The sequence below is a fragment of the Gorilla gorilla genome, chromosome 20, assembly GCF_029281585.2.
Source record: "Gorilla gorilla gorilla isolate KB3781 chromosome 20, NHGRI_mGorGor1-v2.1_pri, whole genome shotgun sequence".
NCBI classification, from domain to species: domain Eukaryota; kingdom Metazoa; phylum Chordata; class Mammalia; order Primates; family Hominidae; genus Gorilla; species Gorilla gorilla.
In genome coordinates, this window is record NC_073244.2 from 13,756,711 (window position 1) to 13,782,065 (window position 25,355).

The following is a 25,355-nucleotide window of genomic DNA, read 5'->3' on the forward strand; positions in this document are numbered from 1 at the left end:
TTGCACCCATTTGAGGTGGCAGAAATGGAAGGCAGAGAAAAATGGCAGAGTTGAATGCCATGCTTTGGCCTCCAGATTGGATCATCCTAGGCCTTATCTTCTCCCTCAGTCTAGCAATGATCACCCGTGTGAACCCCTTGTGGCATGACACCAGCCTGGTTCCCTGTCTACCCACCCACACCCAGTGCCTCCTTCCAAATCACATCCACCTACACAGATCCCTGCCCTCCTATTTATTTATTTTTGAGACAGGATCTCACTCTGTCACCCAGGCTGGAGTGCAGTGGCACGATGGTCACGGCTTCACAGCTCACTGCAGCCTTGACCTCCCAGGCTCCAGTGATCCTCCCACCTCAGCCTCCCAAGTAGCTGGGACTATCAGCCGAGGTGGGTGGATAATTTGAAGACAAGAGTTCGAGACCAGCCTAGCCAACACGGTGAAACTCTGTCTCTACTAAAAATACAAAAAATTAGCTGGGTGTGGTGCCTATAGTCCCAGCTACTCAGGAGACTGAGGCACGAGAATCGCTTGAACCCAGGAGGCGGAAGTTGCAGTGAGCCGAGATCATGCCACTGCACTCCAGCCTGGGTGACGGAGAAACTCCATCTCAAAATAATAAAAAATAAAAATAAAAAACAAAACTCAGATCACTTGAGGTCAGGAGTTCAAGACCAGCCTGGCCAACATGGTGAAACCCCATCTCTACTAAAAATACACAAATTAGCCAGGCATGGTGGCCATGCACCTGTAATCCCAACTACTCGGGAAGCTGAGGTAGGAGAATCGCTTGAACCTGGGAGGCAGAGGGTGCAGTGAGCCGAGATCACACCATTGCATTCCAGCCTGGGCGACAGAGCAAGACTCCGTCTCAAAAAAACAAACAAAAACAAAAACAACAACAAAAAAACAAGTAGCTGGGACTAAAGCCTACCCCACCATATCAGGCTAATTTTTAAATTTTTTGTACAAACAGAGTCTCGCTGTTACCCAGGCTGGTCTTGAACTCCTGGGCTCAAGTGATTCTCCCACCTCAGCCTCCCAAACTGCTGGGATTACAGGCAGGAGCCACCTCACTCAGCTTCTCCTGCCTTCTGACTATGATGCAAGGGTTCCTCCAGGGTACACAAAACCCACCCTGTAATTAATTGGGATCTGGACTCTGCCCTCTTATAAAAACACTCCCAAAACCTCCATCAACAAGAGGGATGAGTAACATGAATCAAAGTGTCCCCTACAATGGAATGAAACTTGGCAACAGAAAGGAACAGACGACTGCTACTCTCAAAACAGGGACTAATCTCTCAAAAGCATGCCGAACAAAAGAAGCTACAAAAAGCACGCACTGTATGATTCCATTTATAGAACATTCCAGAAAATGCGACTAATCTGTAGTGACAGACAGCACATCAGTGGTTGCTTGGAACAGGTGGGGGAGGGACATTGAATGAACTGCCCAGCGTAGCCACTCTTAGGCTTGTGACTCTCAGGTGAGGGCCAGGCGACTGTAGTCCCAGCTACTGGAGAGGCTAAGACAGGAGGATCCCCTTGAGCCCAGGAGTTTGAGGCCAGCTAGGGAAATATAAGGAGACCCCATCTCTAAAAGAAAAATAAATAAATCACAAATATATATGTATATGTGTGTGTGTATATGTATACACATATACATATATACATATATATACATATATACATATATATACATATATACATATATATACATATATACATATATATACACATATATATATATATATTTTTAAAGACAGAGTCTCACTCTGTCACCCAGGCTGGAGTGCAATGGCGTGATCTTGGCCCTAATTTTTAATTAATTAATTTATTTTTGAGGTGGAGTTTCACTCTTGTTGCCCAGGCTGGAGTGCAACGGTGCGATATCAGCTCACCGCAACCTCTGCCTCCCAGGTTCAAGCGATTCTCCTGCCTCAGCCTCCCGAGTAGCTGGGATTACAGGCATGCGCCACCATGCCCGGCTAATTTTGTATTTTTAGTAGAGGTGGGGTTTCTCCATGTTGGTCAGGATGGTCTCGAACTCCTGACTTCAGGTGATCCACCCACCTCGGCCTCCCAAAGTGCTGGGATTACAGGCGTGAGCCACTGCACCTGCACCTGGACATATATATATATATATATATATATATATATATTTTTTTTTTTTTTTTTTTTTTGAGGAAGCAATTTCTTTAATTTTATCAGAATCCAGGACACAACAAGAAAAGCACCCAAAAACCACATGGAGACAGAAGATGAGACACAACTCCTCCCCCACCCCTTCCCTGCTCTAGAGTGGGGACAAAGTCGGAGTGAGACAGCTTGGGGGAGACCTGAACCTCAGTCCAGCCCTACAGGCTCCAGGCCTGCAGGGAAGGAGGGTAACGGGGAGGCAGGGCCCAGCCCCCCAGTTTAGGGAAACAGCTGAGGGAAGGCCCCCCTCAAAAGGCTCCACCTCTTCACCAGCACTCCTGCCCAGGGACAGGGAGCCCACAGCAGCAAGGGGACCTCAGGGCCATGGCCACCTTCATGACTGAGAAGTAGCTGAGTGGAGGCAGGAGACACACGATTATCTGGGCAGAATCAATTAGAGCAGGGGCCTGGAAGGGCCCCATGGGCCAAACCCTGAGGTCACAGGAGGGGGCCCAAAGCGGGGCTAGTGAGTGAGGTCCTGAGTGAGTGCGTCAGCAGCTGGGCCCCTTTCTCTAGCTTCCTGTAGCCCCTCCAATACTGCTGCCAGGGGGGCCCACCTCTGGGGAAATGGGATAAGAAAGCAGGCTGCCCCTGCTGCAGACAGAGCCAGGTGGCTGAGGCCAGGAAGGAAGGCCCGGCCAGGCCTTGCCACCTGCCCCAGAGGCCTGTGGGAAAAGGACAGGCCAGGGAGGGTGGGGACAGGGGCTCGACTGGCTCAGATCCAAGATGGTGCCACGCTTGCTTGCTGAGTCCCCCATGAGCTGGGGCACCGCACTGGGGCCAGCGACTAGTTAGACAGAAGGCAGCAACTTCTCAAAAAATTCCTTCACAGCTGCCATCTCCTGAGGACAGCAGCTGTGCATGACACCCGAGTATGTCTTGAACTGGACCCTGGCAGGTGTGACAACAGACCAGAGCTTCTCAGCCGTCAGGGTCCCAAACCGTACGGGCACCATGGGGTCCAGCTCCCCATGGCACTGGAGGATGGTCAGGTCCTTGCCACTGCCTTTAGCTGCCTGGGGGAAGGCCCAGTGCAGAGGCAGCCAGCAGCTCAATGCTACGATACCAGCCAGCGGGTGGGGGCAGGTGAGGGCCGTGTAGAGGGACAGGGCCCCGCCCTGTGAAAAGCCTCCCAGGACGATTCGATTGGCAGGGATCCCGTTCTTCATTTCATGCTCAATCAGTGCCTTGATGTTCTCTGCTGCCTTCTTGATGCCAGCCTCGTCCTCTGGGGCATCTGGACTCAGCCCCATCAGGTCAAATCAGGAGGGTGTCACCATCTTCATGTTGAGAGTCACAGGGATCCTAGGCGCATGGGGACAGATGGACTTGACGTGAGGGAGCCGGACGGTGGAGAGGGCGTCAGCCCAGCTGTGCCCTGTGTCTCCAAGTCCATGTAAAAAACTAACCGCGGCTGTTTCCCGCTCAGCTCCAGACACGGCGGCAGCATCAGTGAGAGAGGCGTAGACGTGGTGTTACCACACATACACCACATGGCTCCATGGCGGGAGCCTCCACTCCCTGGGGCTTCCGAGGCCGCTTGGGCAATTCTCCTCTTTCTCCCGCAGACACACACTCTTCCCCCTCGGCCACCCCCACTCCATATATATATATATATATATTTTTTTTTTTTTTTTTTAGACTGAGTCTCGCTCTATCTCCCAGGCTGGAGTGCAGTGGCGCGATCTCAGCTCACTGCAAGCTCTGCTTCCCAGGTTCACGCCATTCTCCTGCCTCAGCCTCCCGAGTAGCTGGGACTACAGGTGCCCGCCACCATGCCCGGCTAATTTTTTGTATTTTTAGTAGAGATGGGGTTTCACCGTGTTAGCCAGGATGGTCTCAATCTCCTGACCTTGTGACTCGCCCACCTCGGCCTCCCAAAGTGCTGGGATTACAGGCATGAGCCACCGCGCCCAGCTATATATATATTTTAAACAGTGAGGGGCTGTTTTGTTTTGTTTTGTTTTTTGTTGGTTTTGTTTGTTCGTTTGTTTGTTTGGATGGAGTCCTGCTCTGTTGCCCAGGCTGGAGTGCAGTGGTTTGATCTCAGCTCACTGCAACCTCCACCTCCTGGGTTCAAGCGATTCTCCTGCCTCAGCCTCCTGAGTAGCTGGGATTACAGGTGCCCACCAGCACGCCCAGCTAATTGTTTGTATTTTTAGTAGAGACAAGTTTTCACCCTGTTGGCCAGGCTGGTCTTGAACTCCTGACCTCACGTAATCCACTCGCCTCAGCCTCCCAAAGTGTTGGTATTACAGGCGTGAGCCACCGCGCCCAGCCCCTAATTTTGTATTTTTAGTTGAGACGGGGTTTCGCCATGTTGGCCAGGCTGGTCTTGAACTCCTGGCCTCAAGTGATCCACCCACCTTGACCTCCCAAAGTGCTGGGATTACAGGCGTGAGCCACTGCAGCCCAACCAATACATACTTTTTTAAAGCTAGTAAATTTTGGGGTAATTTGTTACAAAGTAATAGCTAACTCACATTCCAAAATCTTAGAAGCTGGATAGTAAATAACAAGTACTGAGGGGCGACGTGGAGAAATTGGAACACAGGTGTCCTGTTGATGGGAATGTAAACTGGTACAGCTAAACCCAGTGCAGTAGCTCATGCTTGTAATCCCAGCACTTAGGGAGGCTGAAGCAGGCAGATCACTTGAGCTCAGGAGTTCAAGACCAGCCTGGCCAACATGACAAAACCCCGTCTCCACTAGAAATAGAAAAATTAGCTAGGCGTGGTGGTGCATGCCTGTAATCCCAGCTACTTGGGAGGCTGAGGCAGGAGAATCACTTGAACCCGGGAGGTGGAGGTTGCAATGAGCCGAGATCACACCACTGCACTCCAGCCAGGGTGACAGAGTGAGATTCCATCTCAAAAAAAAAAAAAAAAAGAAAAGAAATAAAGAAAAGAAAGAAATATTTGTACACTCGTGTTCATAGCAGTAGTATTCACAAGAACCAAAAGGTGGAAGCAACCCCCAAGTGTCCACCAGCAGAGGGGTAAATAGATAAAATGTGGTTCATCCATGCAATGGAATATTATGCAGCCCTGAAAAGGCAGAAAATTCTGATGCATGCTGTGACATCGATGAACCATGAGGACATCATGCTCAGGGGAATAAGCCAGACACAAAAGAAAAAATCCTGTGTGATTCCACTTGTAGGAGGTCCCTAGAGGAGTCAGATTCATGGGAGACAGAAAGTAGAATGGTGGGTGCCAGGGGCTATGGGAGGGAGGTGGGGAGTTAGTGCTTCATGGGGACAGAGTTTCAATTTGAGAAGATGAGAAAGTTTGGGAGATGGATGTTGGTGATGGTTGTACAACCACGTGAATATGCTTAATGCCACTGAGGTGCACACTTAAAAATGGTTACAATGGCTGGGCACAGTGGCTCACGCCTGTAATCCCATCACTTTGGGAGGCTAAGGCCAGAGGATCGCCCGAGACCAGAAGTTCAGGACCAGCCTGGGCAATATATCGAGACCCCGTCTCTACAAAAAAAAAAAAAAAAAAAATCTAAAAAATAGCTGGGTGCAGTGGCACACACCTGTAGTCCCAGCTGAATGGGAGGCGGAAGTGGGGAGGATCACCTGAGCCCAAGGGTTCGAGGCTACAGTGAGCTATGATGAAACCATGGCACTCCAGTCTGGGTGACAGAGCAAGACCTCATCTCCAAAATTAAAAAAAAAATTAAACTGGTCAATTTTATATTATATTGGACCAAAATTTAAATTTTTTTCTTTTTTCCTTTTAATTTCAGGAGAAACCTTAAAAGCCAATTGAAAAAATATATCTTCTTTCTTAGAGACGATGCCTCACTCTGTTGCTCAGGCTGGAGTACAGTGGTGCAATAGTAGCTCACTGTAGCCTCAACTTCCTGGGCTTAAGCATTTCTCCCACCTCAGTCTCCCAAATAGCTGGAACCACAGGCATGCGCCACTGTGCCTGGCTACTTTTTTTTTTTTTTTGTAGAGACGGGGTCTCAGGTCTCACTGCTGCCCAAGCTGGTCTCAAACCCCTGGGCTCAAGCGATCCTCCTGCCTCAGCCTCCCGAAGTGCTGGGATTACACGCATGAGCCACCGTGACTGGCCCATATTTTTTTAAAGCTAGATATTATCATGTGGAAAGACTCACACAGTAGCAATGGGAATGTAAAGTGGGCAGCCTTTCTGATAAATAATTGGAAAGGATTAAGTATTGGTGTGCTATGACTCAACCATCCCACTCAGCATCTATACCTGCGGCAGGTGCATCTGTACCTGCGGCAGGTAAATCTATATCTACAGCAGGTACCATACCACCCTGTCTATATCCCTGAGCACTCACAGTCCCTGTGGGCAGGGAACTCAGAAGTGCCAGAGAGTTAACACCTCTCCACCTCCCTTCTCTGGAGCCACCCTTAGGCAGGGACAGACAGGAGCTGGTGGAGAAATACTTCAATTTCCTCGACCCTGTAATCCCAGCTACTCAGGAGGCTGAGGCAGGAGAACGGCTTGAACCCGGGAGGCGGAGGTTGCAGTGAGCTAACACCACTGCACTCCAGCCTGGGCAACAGAGCGAGACTCTGTCTCAAAAAATAAAATAAAAAAGATGCTAGGCCGGGCACGGTGGCTCACACCTGTAATCCCAGCACTTTGGGAGGCCGAGGCAGGCGGATCACCTGAGGTCAGGAGTTTGAGACCAGCCCGGCCAACATGGCAAAACCCCATCTCTACTAAAAATACAAAAATTAGCCAGGTGTGGTGGCATGTGCCTGTAATCCCAGCTACTCAGCAGGCTGGGAGACTCACTTGAACCCAGTGGAGGTTGCAGTGAGCTGAGACTGCACCACTGCACTCCAGCCTGGGAGACAGAGCGAGACTCCATCTCTCAAAAAAAAAAGCTTATTTCAGCATGTGGTTGCAAACATCCCCAGGGCACAGATCCCAAAAAACCTCTCAGAAGACAGGAAGTAGGCCAGGCATGGTGCCTCATGCCTATAATCCCAGCACTTTGGGAGGCCAAGACGGTAGGATCTGCTTGGACCCAGGAGTTTCAGACCAGCCTGGGCAACATAGTAAGACTCTGTCTCTACAAAAAAATAAAATAAATAAATAAATAATTCAGCAGATGTGGTGGTGCATGCCTGTGGACCTAGCTACTTGGGAGGGAGGGTGAGGCAGGAGGATCACCTGAGCCCAGGAGTTCAAGGCTGCAGTGAGCTAGGATCATGCCACTGCATGCCAGCCTGGGCAACAGAGGGAGAAAAAAAAGAAGAAAGGAGAAGAAGGAGGAGGAGAACAGGAAGTGGAGGAGGAGAAGGAGGGGAAAGAGGGAGGAGGACGAGGGGCAAAGAGAAAGGAAAGGAAAGAAAGAAAAGAAAAAGGAAGGAAGGAAGGAAGGAGAGAGGAGGGGGAGGAGGAGGGGGAGGAGAAGGAAGGCAAGGACGAGGAGAGGGAGGAGGAGGGGGAGGGGGGAGGGGGAAGATGGGAGGGGGAGAGGGAGGAGAGGGAGGAGGAAGATGGGGAGGGGAAGGGGGAGGGGAGGAGGGAGGAGGGAGAGGGGGAGGGGGAGGAGAAAGAGAAGGCGAAGGCGAAGGCCTAGTGCAGTGGCTCACACCTGTAATCACAACACTTTGGGAGGCTGAGGCAGGAGTTCAATACCAGCCTGGCCAGCATGGCAAAACCCCGTCTCTACTAAAAATACAAAAATTAGCCACGCACAGTGGTGGGCGCCTGTAATCCCAGCCACTCTGGAGGCTGAGTTAGGAAAATTGCTTGAACCCAGGAGGCGAAGGTTGCAGTGAGCCCAGATCGTGCCATTGCACTGCAGCCTGGGCAAGGACTCCATCTCAAAAAAATAAAGAATGAAAAAGAAGGCCAGGTGCGATGGCTCACGCCTGTAATCCCAGCACTTTGGGAGGCCGAGACAGGCAGATCACCTGAGGTCGGGAGTTCGAGACCAGCCTGACCAACGTGGAGAAACTCCATCTCTACCAAAAATACAAAATTAGCCGAGTGGTGGCGCATGCCTGTAATCCCAGCTACTCGGGAGGCTGAGGCTGGGAATTGCTTGAACCCTGGAGGCGGAAGTTGTGGTGAGCAGCGATCACGCCATTGCACTCCAGCCTGGGCAACAACAGCGAAACTCCATGAAAGAAAGAAGGAAAGAAAGAAGAAAGGAAGGAAGGAAAGAAGGAAGGAAGGAAGGAAGGAAGACAGGAAGAGTCACTCCAAAGGAGAGACAACCTTTCTCACAGGTCCCTTCCTCAAAGAGGTCTTCAAGGAACCCCTTGTCCCTTGCTACCGCTTCACCTTGCTTTGTTATATATACAACATTTGTCACAAACTGGCATTACCTTGTTCTTTCGTTTGTCTTTTGTTTTGTTTTGTTTTTAAAAGCCAGGTTCTGAGCTGCCACCCAGGCTGGAGTGCAGTGGTGCAATCATGGCTCACTGTAGCCTCCAACTCCCAGGCTCAAGTGATCCTCCTGTCTCAGCCTCTCAAGTAGCTGGGACCACAGGTGCACACCATCACACCCAGCTCATTTTTATTTACTTATTTACTTATTTTTGAGACGGAGTCTCGCTCTGTTGCCCAGGCTGGAGTGCAGTGGTGCAATTTCGGCTCACCGCAACCTCCGCCTCCTGGGTTCAATCGATTCTCCTCCGTCAGCCTCCCGAGTAGCTGGGATTACAGGTGCGTGCCACTGTGCCTGACTAATTCTTCTATCATTTTTATTTATTTTTTGTAGAGATGGGATCTCACTATGTTGCTCAGGCTGACCTCAGACTCCTGGGCTCAAGCGATCCACCCACCTTGGTCAGCCTCCTAAACTGCTGGGATTTAAGGCGTGAGCCACCCCACCTGGTCTCCTTTATTAGTTTACTTAGTGTATCTCTCCCACCCACTAGGACAGAAGCTCTCAGAGAGTAGAGAGCCTTGCTGGTCTTGTCCTGCAAGGAAGCTGCAGGTGCCGACAGACAACAGGTGCTCTTAAAGCTCTACTAAATCCAAAAGGAAGTTTTGTCTTTGGACTCCCTGTGGCGGTGCCCAGAGGGTCCCTGACTTACAAGTTTCCAACCCTAGAGGTTTCCAGTCTCAGGCCCAGACCTGGTCAATGTCAGCGCTTTTTTTTTTTCTTTTTTCTTTTGAGACGGAGTTTTGCTCTTGTTGCCCAGGCTGGAGGGCAGTGGCACGATCTCGGCTCACGGCAACATCCACCTCCTGGGTTCAAGCGATTCTCCTGCCTCAGCCTCCCAAGTAGCTGGGATTACAGGCTTGTGCCACCACGCCCGGCTAATGTTTTGTATTTTTAGTAGAGATGGGGTTTCACCATGTTGGCCAGGCTGGTCTCGAACTCCTGACCTCAGGTGAATCACACGAGTCAGCCTCCCAAAGTGCTGAGATTCTAGGCATGAGCCACCGCGCCCGGCCAAGTCAAGGCTTCTTTTACCCTGTCAGGGAGAACTCTCCCTCTCCCACCCTAAGTCCAGGTAGGAACATTTCCATGGATGGTTTTGTTTTGTTTTGTTTTGTTTTGTTTTGAGATGGAGTCCTGTTCTGTCGCCCAGGCTGGAGTGCGGTGGTGCAATCTCAGTTCACTGTAACCTCCACCTCCCAGGCTCAAGCGATTCTCTTGTCTCAGCCTCCCAAGTAGCACAAGCCACCACACCCAGCTAATTTTTGTATTTTTAGTAGAGACAGGGTTTCACCATGTTGGCCAGGCTGGTCTCAAACGCCTGACCTCAGGTGATCCACCCTTCTCAGCCTCCGAAAGTGCTAGATTACAGGTGTAAGCCACCGTGCCCAGCCCAAGCCTACAGCACCCGGTACTCCTAGGTGGTCTCCCATCCAAGTACTAACCAGGTCCGACACTGCTTAGCTTCCGAGGTGAGACGAGGATCAGATGCTTGTAGGGTGGTATGGCCATAGATACAGCCAAGGTTTTTCTTTTCTTTTCTTTTCTTATTTTTTTTATTTTTTTATTTATTTTTTTTTTTTGAGATGGAGTCTCACTCTTCGCCCAGGCCAGAGTGCAGTGGTGCAATCTCGGCTCACTGCAAGCTCTGCCTCCTGGGTTCACGCCATTCTCCTGCCTCAGCCTCCTGAGTAGCTGGGACTACAGGCGCCCGCCACCACGCCCTGCTAATTTTTTTGTATTTTTGTAGAGACGGTGTTTCACTGTGTTAGCCACGATGGTCTCGATCTCCTGACCTCGTGATCCACCCGCCTCAGCCTCCCAAAGAGCTGGGATTACAGGCGTGAGCCACTGCACCCGGCCTCCAAGGTTTTTCAGATGGAGAACAGATCAAGGTCCACCTCCACAGATTTGCTCATCTAAGACCCAGCTCAGGCCTCCCAAGTGGGGCGGCCAGGGTGGGGGTGGGCAGGCAGAGAAGCTGGGCCCCCCAGGACTTCGGAGCTGCTTGTGCCCCACTCCCCACCTGGAGGGCAGACCACAGTGTTGGGCAGGGACAGACAGGAGAGCATCCCCACTCTACTCAACTTCCGTTGGTTCAGCCCAGTTCCTGCCCGTGGCCAGAGCTTGAAAGGAGAAGCCGTCCCCTCCCCTGTCCTCTCCTCCCGCAACTCCACTCCCAGCACCTGAAAACTGCAGTCACCTGTGCCTTGGCTGGGCTTTAAGGCCAGGTGACTGGGCCTTGGGGGGTTAGAAGAAGCCCTTCTGCACTTTTTCTTTTTCTTTTTTTTCTTTTGGAGACAGGGTCCTGCTTGGTGGCCCAGGCTGGAGTGCAGTGGCATGATCGTAGCTCGCTGCAGCCTCTCAACTTCCCAGATTCAGGTGATCCTTCCACCTCGGCCTCCAGAGTAGCTGGGACTACAGGCACACACCACCACACCTGACTAATTTTTAAGATTTTGTTTTTGTAGGTTTTACAATTTTTTGTAGAGATGTGGTCCCACTATATTGCTCAGGCTGGTTTCAAACTCCTGGGCCCAAGGTATCCTCCTGCCTCGGCCTCCCAAAGTGTTGGGATTACAGGCGTGAGTCACAGAGCCCGGCCTCCACATTTTATCGACAGGGTCCGTAAGACCTGGTTCCCAGAAAGGTGGCCGTAGAACGGCTTTGGGAGTTCAGGGTCCCCAGCTCTCTCAGTTTCCCCAGCTGCCAGGGTCCAGCCAGACTGCAGAGTTGCAAAGTTCTAAGACCCCTGCATCTCCCGCCAGCCCCGAGCCCACCAGGGCAAAGCAGCCTAGGACGGCTGTCTTCCCCCAACCCTGCTGAACGCGCGGCGCCTGGAGTAGGGTCGACCTGGGCGCGCCTGCGGCGAGGCGGGGCCGAGCCGTCCGGGGGCGGGGCGGGGCGGCTCCGGGTCTCCTGTCCCCGCCTGCCCTGACTCACCCTCGCGGCCCGCCCGGGAACTCTGCGGGAGTCGCGGCAGCTCCGCTCCCAGAGACCCAGGAGTTGGGCCCAGCGTCCCTCCCGGAACGGTGAGTAGGTGGCTCTTTGCCTCTGGACACCCCACGAGGTGGCAGGGTGGGGGTCTGGCTGGGAGTCCCCGGGTCTGGACAAGGGGCAGAGCCGCTCCAGGTGCGCTGGCCCTGTGGCCGGGGCAGGCCGTCCCGACACACCAGGAGCTGGGGTGGGGGTGCCGGCCAGTGCAAAGGGAAACCTGGCCCACGAGGTGCCCGTCCTGGGAGCCAGGCAGACGCGGCCAAGTCTCAGAGTGAAGATAAACAGGCTGAAGATAAACTTGACTTTGGGGGTCTCAACCACTTTCCCCTCCCCTTGGCATCTGGGAAGACATTGACAACTCATCCCGGGAGACTCTCAGAGCCCCAGAACCTACCACTTGGGGTGGGTTCAACCAAGCCTGACCTCTGGTGCTCTTGAACTTATACATGTCCCAGATCTTCAAGTCTGCTGGCAGAGGCGGCTTGGAAAACCACTCGGCTGGGAATCCGCAGGCCTGGGGCCTGACCCAGGACGGGCTACAAAGATGCCACCCTCCCCCACCCTAGACCCTCAGTTTCTCCCTTGCATAAATGGTTGAGGCTCAGCCGGACACCGTGGCTTACGTCTATAATCCCAGCACTTTGGGAGGCCGAGGTGGGCAGGTCACCTGAGGTCAGGTGTTTGAGACCAGCCTGGCTAACACGGTGAAACCCCATCTCTACTAAAAATACAAAAATTAGTGGCGTGTCCCTGTAGTCCCAGCTACTGGGGAGGCTGAGGCTTGAGTATTGCTCGGACCCAAGAGGTGGAGGTTGCAGTGAGCTGAGATTGGGCCACTGCACTCCAGCCTGGGCAACAGAGCGACACTCCATCTCAAAAAAAAAAAAAAAGATTGAGGCCAGGCACAGTGGCTCACGCCTGTAATCCCAGCACTTTGGGAGGCTGAGGTGGGAGGATTGCTTGGACTCAGAAGTTCAAGACCAGCCTGGGCAACATAGCGAGACTCCATCTCTACAAAAAATCTAAAAGTTGGCTGGGCATGGTAGCATGCACCTGTGGTCCCAGCTACTGGGGAGGCTGAGGCAGGAGGATCACTTGAGCCCAGGAGTTCGAGACTACTGTGAGCTATGATCATGCCACTGAACTCCAGCCTGGGTGACAGAGCAAGAGTCTATCTCTCTCTCTCTCTTTTTTTTTTTTTTTCAAGATAGAGTCTTGCTCTGTTGCCAGGCCGGAGTGCAGTGGCACGATCTTGGCTCACGGCAACCTCCGCCTCCCAGGTTCAAGCGATTTTCCTGCCTCAGCCTCCTGAGTAGCTGGGACTACAAGCATGCAGCACCATACCCAGCTAATCTTTGTATTTTTAGAGATGGGGTTTCATCATGTTGGCCAGGATGGTCTTGATCTCTTGACCTCGTGATCCACCTGCCTCAACCTCTCAAAGTGCTGGGATTATAGGCATGATCCACTGTGTCTGTCAGGACTCTATGTCTTAAAAAAAAAAAAAAAAAGGTTGGGCCTTGTTTTCTACAAAACCCCTCTTAGGGCTGAAAACTGCTGGATGTTTCTTGCTTCTTCCCTGCCTCTTAGCATGGGCTGTGGGTGTGGAGGGTCTCACTCTCCCACCCTTCCCCCAGCAAGAACTCATCACCACATTTTTTGGAGGCAAGTGGCTTGAGGAGGACCTGGGAGGGAGGAGGGGGTGAGGCATGGGTGGATGGAGCCAGGGCTGGTGGGAGCCACACGGTCTCAGGCTGGAAAGCCTTCCATCCTGGCCTGCCACAATGCAACACTGCTCTTACGTGCTTTTGGCAAAGATGCTGTGGGTTTTTTTTGTTGTTTGTTTTTTGAGATAGAGTCTTGCTCTGTTGCCCAGGCTGGAGTGCAGTGGCGCAATCACGGCTCACTGCAACTTCCACCTCCTGGGTTCAAGAGATTCTCCTGCTTCAGCCGGGCACGGTGGCGCACGCCTGTAATCCCAGCACTTTGGGAGGCCGAGGCGGGCAGATCACGAGATCAGGAGATCGAGACCATCCTGGCTAATACAGTGAAACCCCGTCTCTACTAAAAATACAAAAAATTAGCCGGATGAGGTGGCGGGCGCCTGTAGTCCCAGCTACTCGGGAGGCTGAAGCAGGAGAATGGTGTGAACCTGGGAGGCGGAGCTTGCAGTGAGCTGAGATCACACCACTGCACTCCTGCCTGGGCGACAGAGTGAGACTCTGTCTCAAAAAAAAAAAAGAGATTCTCCTGCTTCAGCTTCCCCATTAGCTGGGATTATAGGTGCCCACCACCACTCCAGCTAATTTTGTATTTTTAGTAGACATGGGGTTTTACCATGTTGGGCTAGCCTGGTCTCAAACTCCTGACCTCAAATGATCTGCCTACCTTGGCCTCCCAAAGTGTTGGGATTACAGGCGTGAGCCACCGTGCCCGGCAAGATGCTGCATTTTAATTAGAGGCTGTCTCCCAAGAGGGAACAGAGCAGTTGCAATCCTACAGGCAGCACCTGGAGGTTGGATGGGTCAGGCTTCGAATGCCACTTAGAACTGTAGAAGCTTGAGCAAGTTATTTCTCTCCCCTGAGTCTGGAAAGCAAAGTCTCTGACATCCACGCTGCCTGGGTTGGGATAAAATGAGGCATTCAGTGTCTGGTGGAGGAAGCTGAGCGTATACGTCCCATCGTTTTATTTTCCCTGGCTCTGCCCCAATTCTTCAAGCCCCTGTTCCTGGACCTTCCCACCAGCCCTGCTCAGACAAAGTGGGGGCCTATTTTATGTCTGTGGAAATTTAATGGCAGGTTTGTGAGGATCAAGTTTGAGTCATGGAGACAGATAATGATAGCCCCTGCGGCTGCCCCCCGGTCCCCTGAGTGTTGCTGCCTTCTTGTCTGCGATTGTGCACCTGGGATGGCTATTGGTGGAGCTTACACCAGGGTGGCAAGGACAGGAAGTTGGTCCCTGCTCGGGTGCGTGTGTGTGTGTGTGTGTGTGTGTGTGTGTTGTGTGATTTCTTCTGCAGCCCCCAGAGTCAGGAGTTTTTGTTTTGTTTTGTTTTTTTGAGACGGAGTCTCGCTCTGTCGCCCAGGCTGGAGTGCAGTGGCAAGATCTTGGCTCACTGCAGCTTCTGTCTCCCGAGTTTAAGCAATTCTCCTGCCTCACTCTCCCGAGTAGCTGGGATTACAGGCATCCACCACCACGCCTGGCTAATTGTTTTTGTATTTTTAGTAGAGACAGGGTTTCACCATGTTGGCCAGGCTGGTCTGGAACTCCTGACCTCAAATTATCCGCCTACCTTGGTCTCCCAAAGTGCTGGGATTACAGGCGAGAGCCACCGCGCCCGGCCCCAGTCAGTAGTGTTTTGCTTGTGTGTTTGAGATAGGGTCTTGCCCAGGCTGGTTCATGGCTCACTGCAGCCTCTAACTCCTGGGTTCAAGCAATCCTCCCACCTCAGTCTTCCAAGTAGCTGGGACTACAGGCATGCACCACCACACCTGGCAAGATTTTAGATTTTTTTTTTTTTTTTTTTTTTTTTGAGACGGAGTCTCGCTCTGTCACCCAGGCTGGAGTACAGTTGTGCAATCTTGGCTCACTGCAGGCTCTGCCTCCCAGGTTCACGCCATTCTCCTGCCTCAGCCTCCCAAGTAGCTGGGACTACAGGCGTCTGCCACTATGCCTGGCTAATTTTTTGTATTTTTAGTAGAGATGGGGTTTCGCCGCATTAGCCAGGATGGTCTCAATCTCCTGACCTCGTGATCCGCCCGCCTCGGCCTCCCAAAGTGCTGGGATTACAGGTGTGAGCCACCACACCCGGCCCAAATTTTTAGATTTTTTTGTAGAAATGGGGTCTATGTTGTCCTGGCTGTTCAAACTCCTGGGCTCAAGCAATCCTCCTGCCTCAGCCTCCCAAAGTGCTGGAATTACAGGCCTGAGCCACTGCACCCAGCCTGGGGTCAGCGTTCTTAGGTAAAGCAACTGAGCAGTGTCCCTGCAGGATCCTTCGAGGACTCAATGGATGGCCGGAACCAAAACAGGATGTGAGGGTCCCTGGTCCTGGGTCCCTCCGAAGCTCAGTGTGTGTACTTGGACTTTATACCCTCGTGCACAAATATGCATGACCCAAAATGACCCCAAGCGTCCATTTTGGTGGGTGCAATGTACATATTCATCCCCTGGGGACAGTTGAGCTGTCCTGGTATGTTTCTACCAGATTAGATACTGGTGACCCAGGCAGACTGGGATATTTGTAGTCGGGTTTCTTTTCTCTTCTCTTCTCTTTTTTAGAGACAGGGTCTTGCTCTGTCACCCAGGCTGGAATGCAGTGGTGCAATCTTCGCTGACTGCAACCTCCGCCTCCCGGGTTCAAGGGGTTTTCGTGCCTCAGCCTCCCGAGTAACCGGGACTACAGGCACCCTCCACCATGACTGGCTGTTTTGTATTTTTATTTTTATTTTATTTTAGTTTTGAGACAGGGTCTCGCACTGTTGTCTGGGCTAGAGTGCAGTGGCGCAATCTCAGCTCACTGCAACCTCTGCCTCCCAGGTTCAAGCGATCCTCTTGCCTCAGCCTCCCTAGTAGCTGGGATTACGGGCACCTGCCACCACGCCCAGCTAATTTTTTGTATTTTTAGTAGAGACGGGGTTTCACCACGTTGGCCTGGCTGGTCTCTAACTCCTGACCTTGTGATTTGCCTGCCTCGGCCTCCCAAAGTGCTGGGATTACAGGCGCGAGCCACCGCACCTGGCTAATTTTTGTATTTTTAATAGAGACGCAGTTTCACCATGTTGGCCAGGCTGGTCTTGAACTCCTAACCTCAAGTGATCCGCCCACCTCGGCCTCCCAAAGTATACTTGGCTTTTTGCTTAGGGCAGGGAGTGTGAATGAGCACAAGGGCCAGGCCATGGTGCGAAGGACCCTGTGCTTTGGGCACCCCCTTGCATGGATCTGGGTCTGGGTGAGTCACTGCCTGAGTCAGGGAACCCATGACTTTTTTTTTTTTTTTTGAGACAGAGTCTCGCTCCATCTCCCAGGCTAGATTGCAGTGGCACGATCTCAGCTCACCACAACCTCCGCCTCCCGGGTTCAAGCGATTCTCCTGCCTAGCTGGGACTACAGGTTCATGCCACCATGCCCGGCTAATTTTTGTATCTTTAGAAGAGACGGGGTTTCACCATGCTGGCCAGGCTGGTTTCGAACTCCTGACCTTGTGATCCGCCTGCCTCGGCCTCCCAAAGTGCTGGGATTGCAGACGTGAGCCACTGCGCCTGGCCCAACCGATGACATTTTACACTTGCATGGTGAGTCCCAGTGTGGGCAGGCTGTACCCACACCCTTGCCTGCCTATCTGATTCCCCAGACTGAAGTGGGGGCCTCTGAGGGGGTAAAAGGATGTGGTCTTTCAGGACTGCTTGGCCTTTAGCTTGGTGGGTAGAGCCTGTATCCTACCTTGTTTTAACCCAGGAGTCACCCCAAAATATGGGGGGGACACAAACTGAAAAGGGAGGCTCAGACGTGTCAGAACCATTGGCTGAGTCGTGGGTCAGGGGACCAGGGTTTCCCTGGATTCTTCCTGGGGAGATGGACGGGAAGCCAGAGATAACTCCCTGATGGGCAGATGCCCTCCTTCCTGGCCCAACTCCTGTCCCGTTACAGATTATCTTTGTCTTTTGTTTTGTTTGTTTGAGATGGAGTCTCACTCTGTCACCCAGGCTGGAGTGCAGTGGCACGGTCTCGGTTCACTGCCACCTCTGCCTCCCCGGATCAAGACCCTCCCACCTCAGCCTCCAGAGTAGCTAGGATTACAGGTGTGCGTCACCACACCTGGTTAATTTTTTGTGTATTTTTAGTAGACTCTGGGTTTCACCATGTTGGCCACACTGGTCTCGAACTCCTAACCTCAAGTGATCCACCTGCCTCAGCTTCCCATAGTGCTGGGATTACAGGCATGAGCCACCGCACCCAGCCCCAGTTACAGATTATCTATCTGGACAAGGACAGGAGGCTCCCAGGACTGGGGGGAACTTGGATGTTGGCAGAAGTGGGCTGGTTTAAGGTTCCCCACCTTCCTTGTTCCACCTCCAGCCTCTGGGGATGTAGGTACCTGCCTGGGAGAGTGACATCTCAGCTCGTGCCCCACGCCCCAGTGTGATTTGTGGCTGGCCTGTCTGTATCTGCAATAATGATAGCTTGGTCTAAAAGGAGACCCTGGGAACAGACAGAGTGGGCCGGCCAGGAGCCTGACAGCACAGCCCTAGCCTGGTCGCAGATGTCACCTGACAACTTTCCATTTGCAAATCCTCCTTCCTCCTCGGACATCCGGACACCCCATTGCCCCCTCTCAGAGCCCAGGTCTCTGGTTTCTGCCTGTGATTCTGGGCTGTAGCCCCTTTAGAAACTCAGGTGTCCTGGTCACCTCCTACCCCCAGGGCTGACTAGCCTTCAGCTTGGCAGTCCCTGCCCCTGGGGCCCTGGTAACCAGAGCCAGGCTCCAGCCGGCTTTTCCGGTTAGAGGTTGGAGGTGGTGCCCAGAGTGCCCCTGGAGGGGGTGGAGGGGCCTACACCCCGGAAGTCCTGAGCCTTGGAACGCTTTCAGGCCTGGTGGCGGTGAGAGCCAGGGCTGGCCCAGACACTGAGTGTCTGCGGTCAGGGAGCATTGAGGCAGATGTTTTCAGGCCTTGGTGTCAGGGGTGGGAGAGGGATGCCTGGTTTTGGGGAGGGGGCCACCCGAGGAGGCTGGAGGGCGGCAGCCCTGTGGACTATCCCTCCTGTGCTCTTCGAGGTCAGACAAGTCAGATCAGGTGCAGGGGTGCCCAGAGGGGAACAGTGGCCGCTTGGTTCTGGGCAGGTGGTGACGTCTGCATGGAGGGTGACTGAGGCCAGGCTAAGAGGGAAGTGGGGGCACACACTTCGGCGGTTTGGACAAGTTTGGGCAGGGAGGGTCATGGGCAGATGAGGAGGACAGGCCTGCCTGTGTCCGGCTCCTCGGAGGACCCCCTGCAGAGCCTCCCATCCTGAGGGTCTCTCTCTACACCCCCCGTCTCGTCCCGTCCCACAGGCAGCATGATCCCAGTGGCCGAGTTCAAGCAGTTCACGGAACAGCAGCCTGCGTTCAAGGTGCTCAAACCCTGGTGGGACGTGCTGGCCGAGTACCTCACCGTGGCCATGCTCATGATTGGGGTCTTTGGCTGCACCCTCCAGGTGAGGCCCTCCCCTGGCAAGGGGGCGTGACCAGAGGGGCGGGGCAGGTGTCTGGGGAAGTCGGGAAGCCTTCTCATCACCCAAGAAAGAGAGGAAACTGAAGACAGAGCCCCACTCAAAGGCCAATCCAGACCCCTTATCTTCCTTACCTCCATAGCCAGGAGCACCGGAGTCCCCACATTGCTATGCCATTCCATATCTTTTTTTTCTTTTTTGAGACGGAGTCTCACTCTGTCACCCAGGCTAGAGTACAGTGGCATGATCTCAGCTCCCTGCAACATCCGCCTCCCGGGTACAAGCGGTTCTCCTGCCTCAGCCTCCTGAGTAGGTGGGATTACAGGCACCCACCACCACGCTTGGCTAATTTTGGTAGTTTTTTTAGTTGAGATGGGGTTTCACCATGTTAGCCAGGCTGGTCTCAAACTCCTGACCTCAAGTGACCTGCCTGCCTGGGCCTCCCAAAGTGTTGGGATTACAGCCGTGAGGCACTGCACCTGACCCTTTTTTTTTTTTTTTTTTTTTTTTTTGGCTAAAAAGAGACAGGGGCCGGGCATGGTGGCTCACACCTGTAATCCCAGCACTTTGGGAGGCCAAGGTGGGAGTATCACTTAAGGCCAGAAGTTTGAGACCAGCCTGGCCAACACGGTGAAAACCCGTCCTTACTAAAGACACAAATATTAGCCAGGCATGGTGGTGGACACCTGTAATCCCAGCTACTTGGAAGGCTGAGGCAGGAAAATTGCTTGAACCTGGGAGGTGGAGGTTGCAGTGAGCCGAGATCACGCCACTGCACTCCAGCCTGGGCGACAGAATGAGACTCCATCTTAAAATAAAATAAAATAAAATAATTGAAAATTAAAATAAAGAAACACGGTCTCATTCTGTCATCCAGGTTGGAGTGCAGTGGCATGATCACAGCTCACTGCAGCCTTGAACTCCTGGGCTCAAGCGATCTTCCCGCCTCAGCCTCCAGAGTAGCTGGGATTACAGGCACACACCACCACGTCCAGCTAATTTTTAAATTTCTTGTTGACACAGGGGTCTTGCTATGTTGCCCAGGCTGGTCTCGGACTCCTGGCCTCAAGCCATCCTCCCACCTTGGCCTCCCAAAGTGCTGGGATTACAGGTGTGAGCCACTGTGCCCGGCCCCATATTTTCATAATGTTCAATTTTATCCCTAGAATCTGGAAAGGACTGCAGTTGCTATATGAGTTTGTTACTTCTGCTGTAACAAAGTAGCAGGGATTGAGTGGCTTAAATAACCAGAAATGTTTCCTCTTCTGGGTCTGGTTCTGGAGGCCAGAAGTCTGAGATCAAGGCGTCAGTTGTCAGTGAGGGAGAATCTTCCAAGCCTCCCTCCTAGATTTTTGCAGCTCCAAGAGTTCCTTGGCTTGTAGATGACATTCTCCCAGTATTTTTCTTTTTTTTTTTTTTTTTTAGACAGAGTCTCCCTCTGTCGCCCAGGCTGGCATGCAGTGGTGCGATCTCGGCTCACTGCAACCTCCGCCTCCCGGGTTCAAACAATTCTCCTGGCTTAGCCTCCCAAGTAGCTGGGATTACAGGAGTGTGCCACCACGCCCGGCTAATATTTTTTTGTATTTTTAGTAGAGATGTGGTTTCAGTATGTTGGCCAGGCTGGTCTTGAACTCCTGACCTCGTGATCAGGATCAGCCTGCCTCTGTCTCCCAAAGTGCTGGGATTAGAGGCATGAGCCACTGCGCCTGGCTGAGACAGTTTTTTTTTTTTTTAAGCAAGCTCTGTCACCTAGGCTGGAGTGCAGTGGCACAATCATAGCTCACTGTAACCTTGTACTCCTGGCCTCAAGCAATCCTCCTCTACCACCCCCGCTTGGCCCCCCCCCCCGCCCCACTGCCTCCCAAATCACTGGGATTACAAGCCTGAGCCACCACACCCAGCCTCTCCCTGTATCCTCACGTCATCTTCTGTCTTTGTGTCTGTCTCTGTGTCTATGTTTCCCCTTTCTCTAAGGCGCAGTCATACTGGGCCCACCCTACTGGCTTTGTCTTAACTTGACTACCTCTGCAAAGACCCTATTACCAAACAGGAGCTGCCTGACGCAGCTCAAATAATACCACATTCTAAGGATTCGGAGTTGGGACTTCAACATCTTTTGTGGCGACACGATTCAACCCAGCTCCTTTTCTCAAAGACCAGTACTTTGTCAGTTGCGGTGGCTCATTCCTGTAATCCCAGCACTTTGGGAGGCTGAGGCAGGGGATCACTTGAGGCCAGGAGTTCAACAGCAGCCTGGCCAACATGGTGAAACCCCATCTCTACTAAAAATACAAAAATTAGCTAGGTGTGGTAGTGCGTGCTTGTAGCCCCGGCTACTCAGCAGGCTGAGGCAGGAGAATTGCTTGAACTAGGAGGGGAAGGTTGCAGTGAGCCAAGATTGCACCACTGCACGCAGCCTGACAGAGCGAGGCTCTTGTCTCAAAAAAAAAAAAACCAAAAAAAAAAAAACCAAAAAAAACAACAACAACAGTGCTTAGAGGTTTAGCAAAACTCTTCCAAAATCACAGCTGGCTGGCAACAGTCAGAGATGGGGGGTGCAGGGGGTCTCCCACCTTCAGCCTGCTTTTTCCCCATCCCCCTCATTTTCTCTCTTTTTTAAATTAATTTATTTTTGAGACAGAGGCTCACTCTGTCACCCAGGCTGGAGTACAATGGCGCGATCTCGGCTCACTGCAACCTCCATCTTCCGGGTTCAAGCGATTCTCCTGCCTCAGCCTCCCAAGTAGCTGGGATTACAGGTGCCCACCACCATGCCCGGCTAATTTTGTATTTTTAGTAGAGACAGGGTTTCACCACGTTGGCCAGGCTGGTCTCGAACTCCTGACCTCAAGTGATCCACTCGCCTTGGCCTCCCAAAGTGCTGGGATTACAGCCCTCATTCTCTTTTGCTCCTCAGGTGACACAGGACAAGATCATCTGTCTACCCAATCATGAGCTCCAGGAGAACTTATCAGAGGCCCCGTGCCAGCAATTGCTGCCTCGGGGGATCCCTGAGCAGATTGGGGCCCTTCAGGAGGTTAAAGGCCTTAAGAACAATTTGGACCTGCAGCAATACAGCTTTATTAACCAGCTGTGCTATGAGACGGCCCTGCACTGGTATGCCAAGTACTTCCCTTACCTCGTGGTCATTCACACACTCATCTTCATGGTCTGCACCAGTTTCTGGTTCAAGTTCCCTGGCACCAGCTCCAAGATTGAACACTTCATCTCCATCCTGGGCAAGTGTTTCGACTCTCCATGGACCACCAGGGCCCTATCCGAGGTCTCCGGGGAGAATCAGAAGGGCCCAGCAGCCACTGGACGGGCCGCGGCCACCATAGTGGCCACGGCAGGGACCGGGCCGGGGAAGGCAGGGGAGGGTGAGAAGGAGAAAGTGCTGGCGGAACCGGAGAAGGTGGTGACCGAGCCTCCAGTTGTCACCCTGCTGGACAAGAAGGAGGGTGAGCAAGCCAAAGCCCTGTTTGAGAAGGTGAAGAAGTTCCGCATGCACGTGGAAGAGGGCGACATCCTGTACACCATGTACATCCGACAGACGGTGCTGAAAGTATGTAAGTTCCTGGCCATCCTGGTCTACAACCTGGTCTATGTGAAGAAGATCAGTTTCCTGGTGGCCTGTAGGGTGGAAACGTCAGAGGTCACGGGCTACGCCAGCTTCTGCTGCAACCACACCAAGGCCCACCTCTTCTCCAAGCTGGCCTTCTGTTACATCTCCTTTGTGTGCATCTACGGACTTACCTGCATCTACACGCTCTACTGGCTCTTCCACCGGCCCCTCAAGGAGTACTCCTTCCGTTCCGTGCGGGAGGAGACTGGCATGGGGGACATTCCTGACGTCAAGAATGACTTCGCCTTCATGCTGCACCTCATCGATCAGTACGACTCCCTCTACTCCAAGCGCTTCGCCGTCTTCCTGTCCGAGGTCAGCGAAAGCCGTCTAAAGCAGCTCAATCTCAACCACGAGTGGACGCCCGAGAAGCTTCGACAGAAGCTGCAGCGCAATGCCGTGGGCCGGCTGGAGCTGGCCCTCTGCATGCTTCCCGGTCTGCCCGACACCGTCTTTGAGCTCAGTGAGGTGGAGTCACTCCGGCTGGAGGCCATCTGCGATATCACCTTCCCCCCGGGGCTGTCGCAGCTGGTGCACTTGCAGGAGCTCAGCTTGCTCCACTCGCCCGCCAGGCTACCCTTCTCCTTGCAGGTCTTCCTGCGGGACCACCTGAAGGTGATGCGCGTCAAATGCGAGGAGCTCCGCGAGGTGCCGCTTTGGGTGTTTGGGCTGCGGGGCTTGGAGGAGCTGCACCTGGAGGGGCTTTTCCCCCAGGAGCTAGCTCGGGCGGCCACCCTGGAGAGCCTCCGGGAGCTGAAGCAGCTCAAGGTGTTGTCCCTCCGGAGCAACGCCGGGAAGGTGCCAGCCAGTGTGACCGACGTTGCCGGCCACCTGCAGAGGCTCAGCCTGCACAATGATGGGGCCCGTCTGGTTGCCCTGAACAGCCTCAAGAAGCTGGCGGCATTGCGGGAGCTGGAGCTGGTGGCCTGTGGGCTGGAGCGCATCCCCCATGCAGTGTTCAGCCTGGGTGCGCTGCAGGAACTTGACCTCAAGGACAACCACCTGCGCTCCATCGAGGAAATCCTCAGCTTCCAGCACTGCCGGAAGCTGGTCACGCTCAGGCTGTGGCACAACCAGATCGCCTACGTCCCTGAGCACGTGCGGAAGCTCAGGAGCCTGGAGCAGCTCTACCTGAGCTACAACAAGCTGGAGACCCTGCCCTCCCAGCTTGGCCTGTGCTCAGGCCTCCGTCTGCTGGATGTGTCCCACAACGGGCTACACTCCCTGCCACCCGAGGTGGGCCTCCTGCAGAACCTACAGCACCTAGCCCTCTCCTACAATGCCCTGGAGGCCCTGCCCGAAGAGCTCTTCTTCTGCCGCAAGCTGCGGACGTTGCTTCTGGGCGACAACCAGCTGAGCCAGCTCTCGCCCCACGTGGGTGCCCTCAGGGCCCTCAGCCGTCTGGAGCTCAAGGGCAACCGCTTAGAGGCGCTGCCAGAAGAACTTGGCAACTGTGGGGGGCTCAAGAAGGCGGGGCTCCTGGTGGAAGACACGCTTTACCAGGGTCTGCCGGCAGAAGTGCGGGACAAGATGGAGGAGGAATGAAGCTGGGGTGGGGCCGTTTTAGGTAGAGCCTAAAAATGCTTCTGCCCTGGAATCTCAACCACTGTCTTCCAAGACAGGAAGCAAGTGGGTCCAGGCCAGGAGATGGGGGGGGCAGCTGTGTCATCTTTCTGGGGCCCAGGAGTATCTGGGCTGGTTTGTCTGGGGAGACAAACAGGATGTTATGGAGTTGGGGTGGAACCTGGTATGGAGGGATTAACTCAGTCATGGCATTCTCCGACCAAAACCACACCTGTGTCTCTGGCAGGCTGGCTGGCCTTGCTCCCATCCCTAGAACTGCTGCCTCTCCCTGGATATTCCAGCTCAATTAGTGCCACATATGGGGGAAACGACACATCCCAGTGGGATTTCCAACACTCCCCCTCCCCATGCAACAAAGCAACTTACTTCTGGGGTTCTCTCCCAAGGAGAGGACACAAGACACAGTTGTTTGCTGTGTTATATATGTTAGCTCAGAACAATGGTTCTCATTTGGCTAAGCATCAAAATCACCTAGGGAGTCAGTGCAAAACAAAATATCCCAGTCCCCTCCCCTGAAACACTGACTCAGGAGATTTGGTTGGGGGCCAGGAGTCTGTTCCTAAATATTCCAGGTAGTTCTGGTGCAGGTAAGTGGCCCTGAGACGGTATGTTGGGAAATGCTGATGTAAAGGTATCAGGGCCGGGCGCTGTGGCTCATGACTATAATCCCAGCTGTTTGAGAGGCCAGTGCAGGAGGATGGTTGAGCTCAGGAGTTCGAGATCAGCCTGGGTAACATAGCGAGACCCCACCTCTGCCAAAAAAAAAAAAAAAAAAAATAGGGTATCCAAATATCTAGATTCTGATCCCTTTTGAGGTCCTAGACCCTTTGAGAAACTGATGAAGCCAGGCACCTCCTTCCTCAGGAAAATGCTGGTGTACAAACACACACAAAGCTCTTCAGGCAGCTGATAGATTTCCCCCAGAGAGCTATTCAAGGACTTCCTAAGGTGGGTGGACTCCAGGGTTAGGACACCTGCTATAGAGGTGACATTTTTCCAAGGACAAGCAGGGACTTTGGTCTTGACTGTTCCCTGGGTGCTTAATAAATAATACTAATTATGCAAGTTCTAGTTTTGATCTCTTATGTGCACTCCTGTCATTGTCTAACACCGTCCATTAGGGCCAGACATAGTGGCTCATGCTTGTAATCCCAGCGCTTTGGGAGGCTCAGGTGGGAGGATCGCTTGAGCTCAAGAGTTTGAGACCAAACTGGGCAACATAGTGAGATCTCATCTCTACAAAAACATACAAAAAAAAGTTGGCCAGGTGTGCTGATGTGTGCCTGAGGTCCCAGCTACTAGGCAAGCAGAGGCAGGAGGATTGCTTGAGCCCAGGACCC

The 25,355-nt window shown here is 53.1% G+C and overlaps 1 protein-coding gene and 2 pseudogenes across 3 annotated transcripts; 1 reads left to right on the plus strand and 2 right to left on the minus strand.

Moving 5' to 3' along the window:
- Positions 1-2,886: 2,886 nt before the first annotated feature.
- LOC115931594 (acyl-protein thioesterase 2-like) lies at positions 2,887-3,686 on the minus strand (annotated as a pseudogene).
- Positions 3,687-9,995: 6,309 nt separating this feature from the next.
- LOC115931664 (uncharacterized) lies at positions 9,996-10,115 on the minus strand (annotated as a pseudogene).
- A 1,385-nt stretch (positions 10,116-11,500) lies between these two features.
- Positions 11,501-25,076, plus strand: LRRC8E (leucine rich repeat containing 8 VRAC subunit E). 3 transcript variants are annotated; one of them, XM_063700924.1, is made up of 4 exons: positions 11,501-11,631; positions 16,605-16,891; positions 18,649-18,791; positions 21,724-25,076. In XM_063700924.1, the coding sequence occupies exons 3-4, from the start codon at positions 18,654-18,656 to the stop codon at positions 23,974-23,976; spliced, it is 2,391 nt and encodes a 796-aa protein (XP_063556994.1). In that variant the 5' UTR covers positions 11,501-11,631; positions 16,605-16,891; positions 18,649-18,653; the 3' UTR covers positions 23,977-25,076. The 3 variants fall into 3 exon arrangements, with proteins under 3 accessions (XP_063556994.1, XP_063556996.1, XP_063556995.1); XM_063700926.1 differs by having other exon boundaries at positions 16,749-16,891; XM_063700925.1 differs by lacking the exon at positions 16,605-16,891 and having other exon boundaries at positions 11,521-11,631.
- Positions 25,077-25,355: the final 279 nt, after the last annotated feature.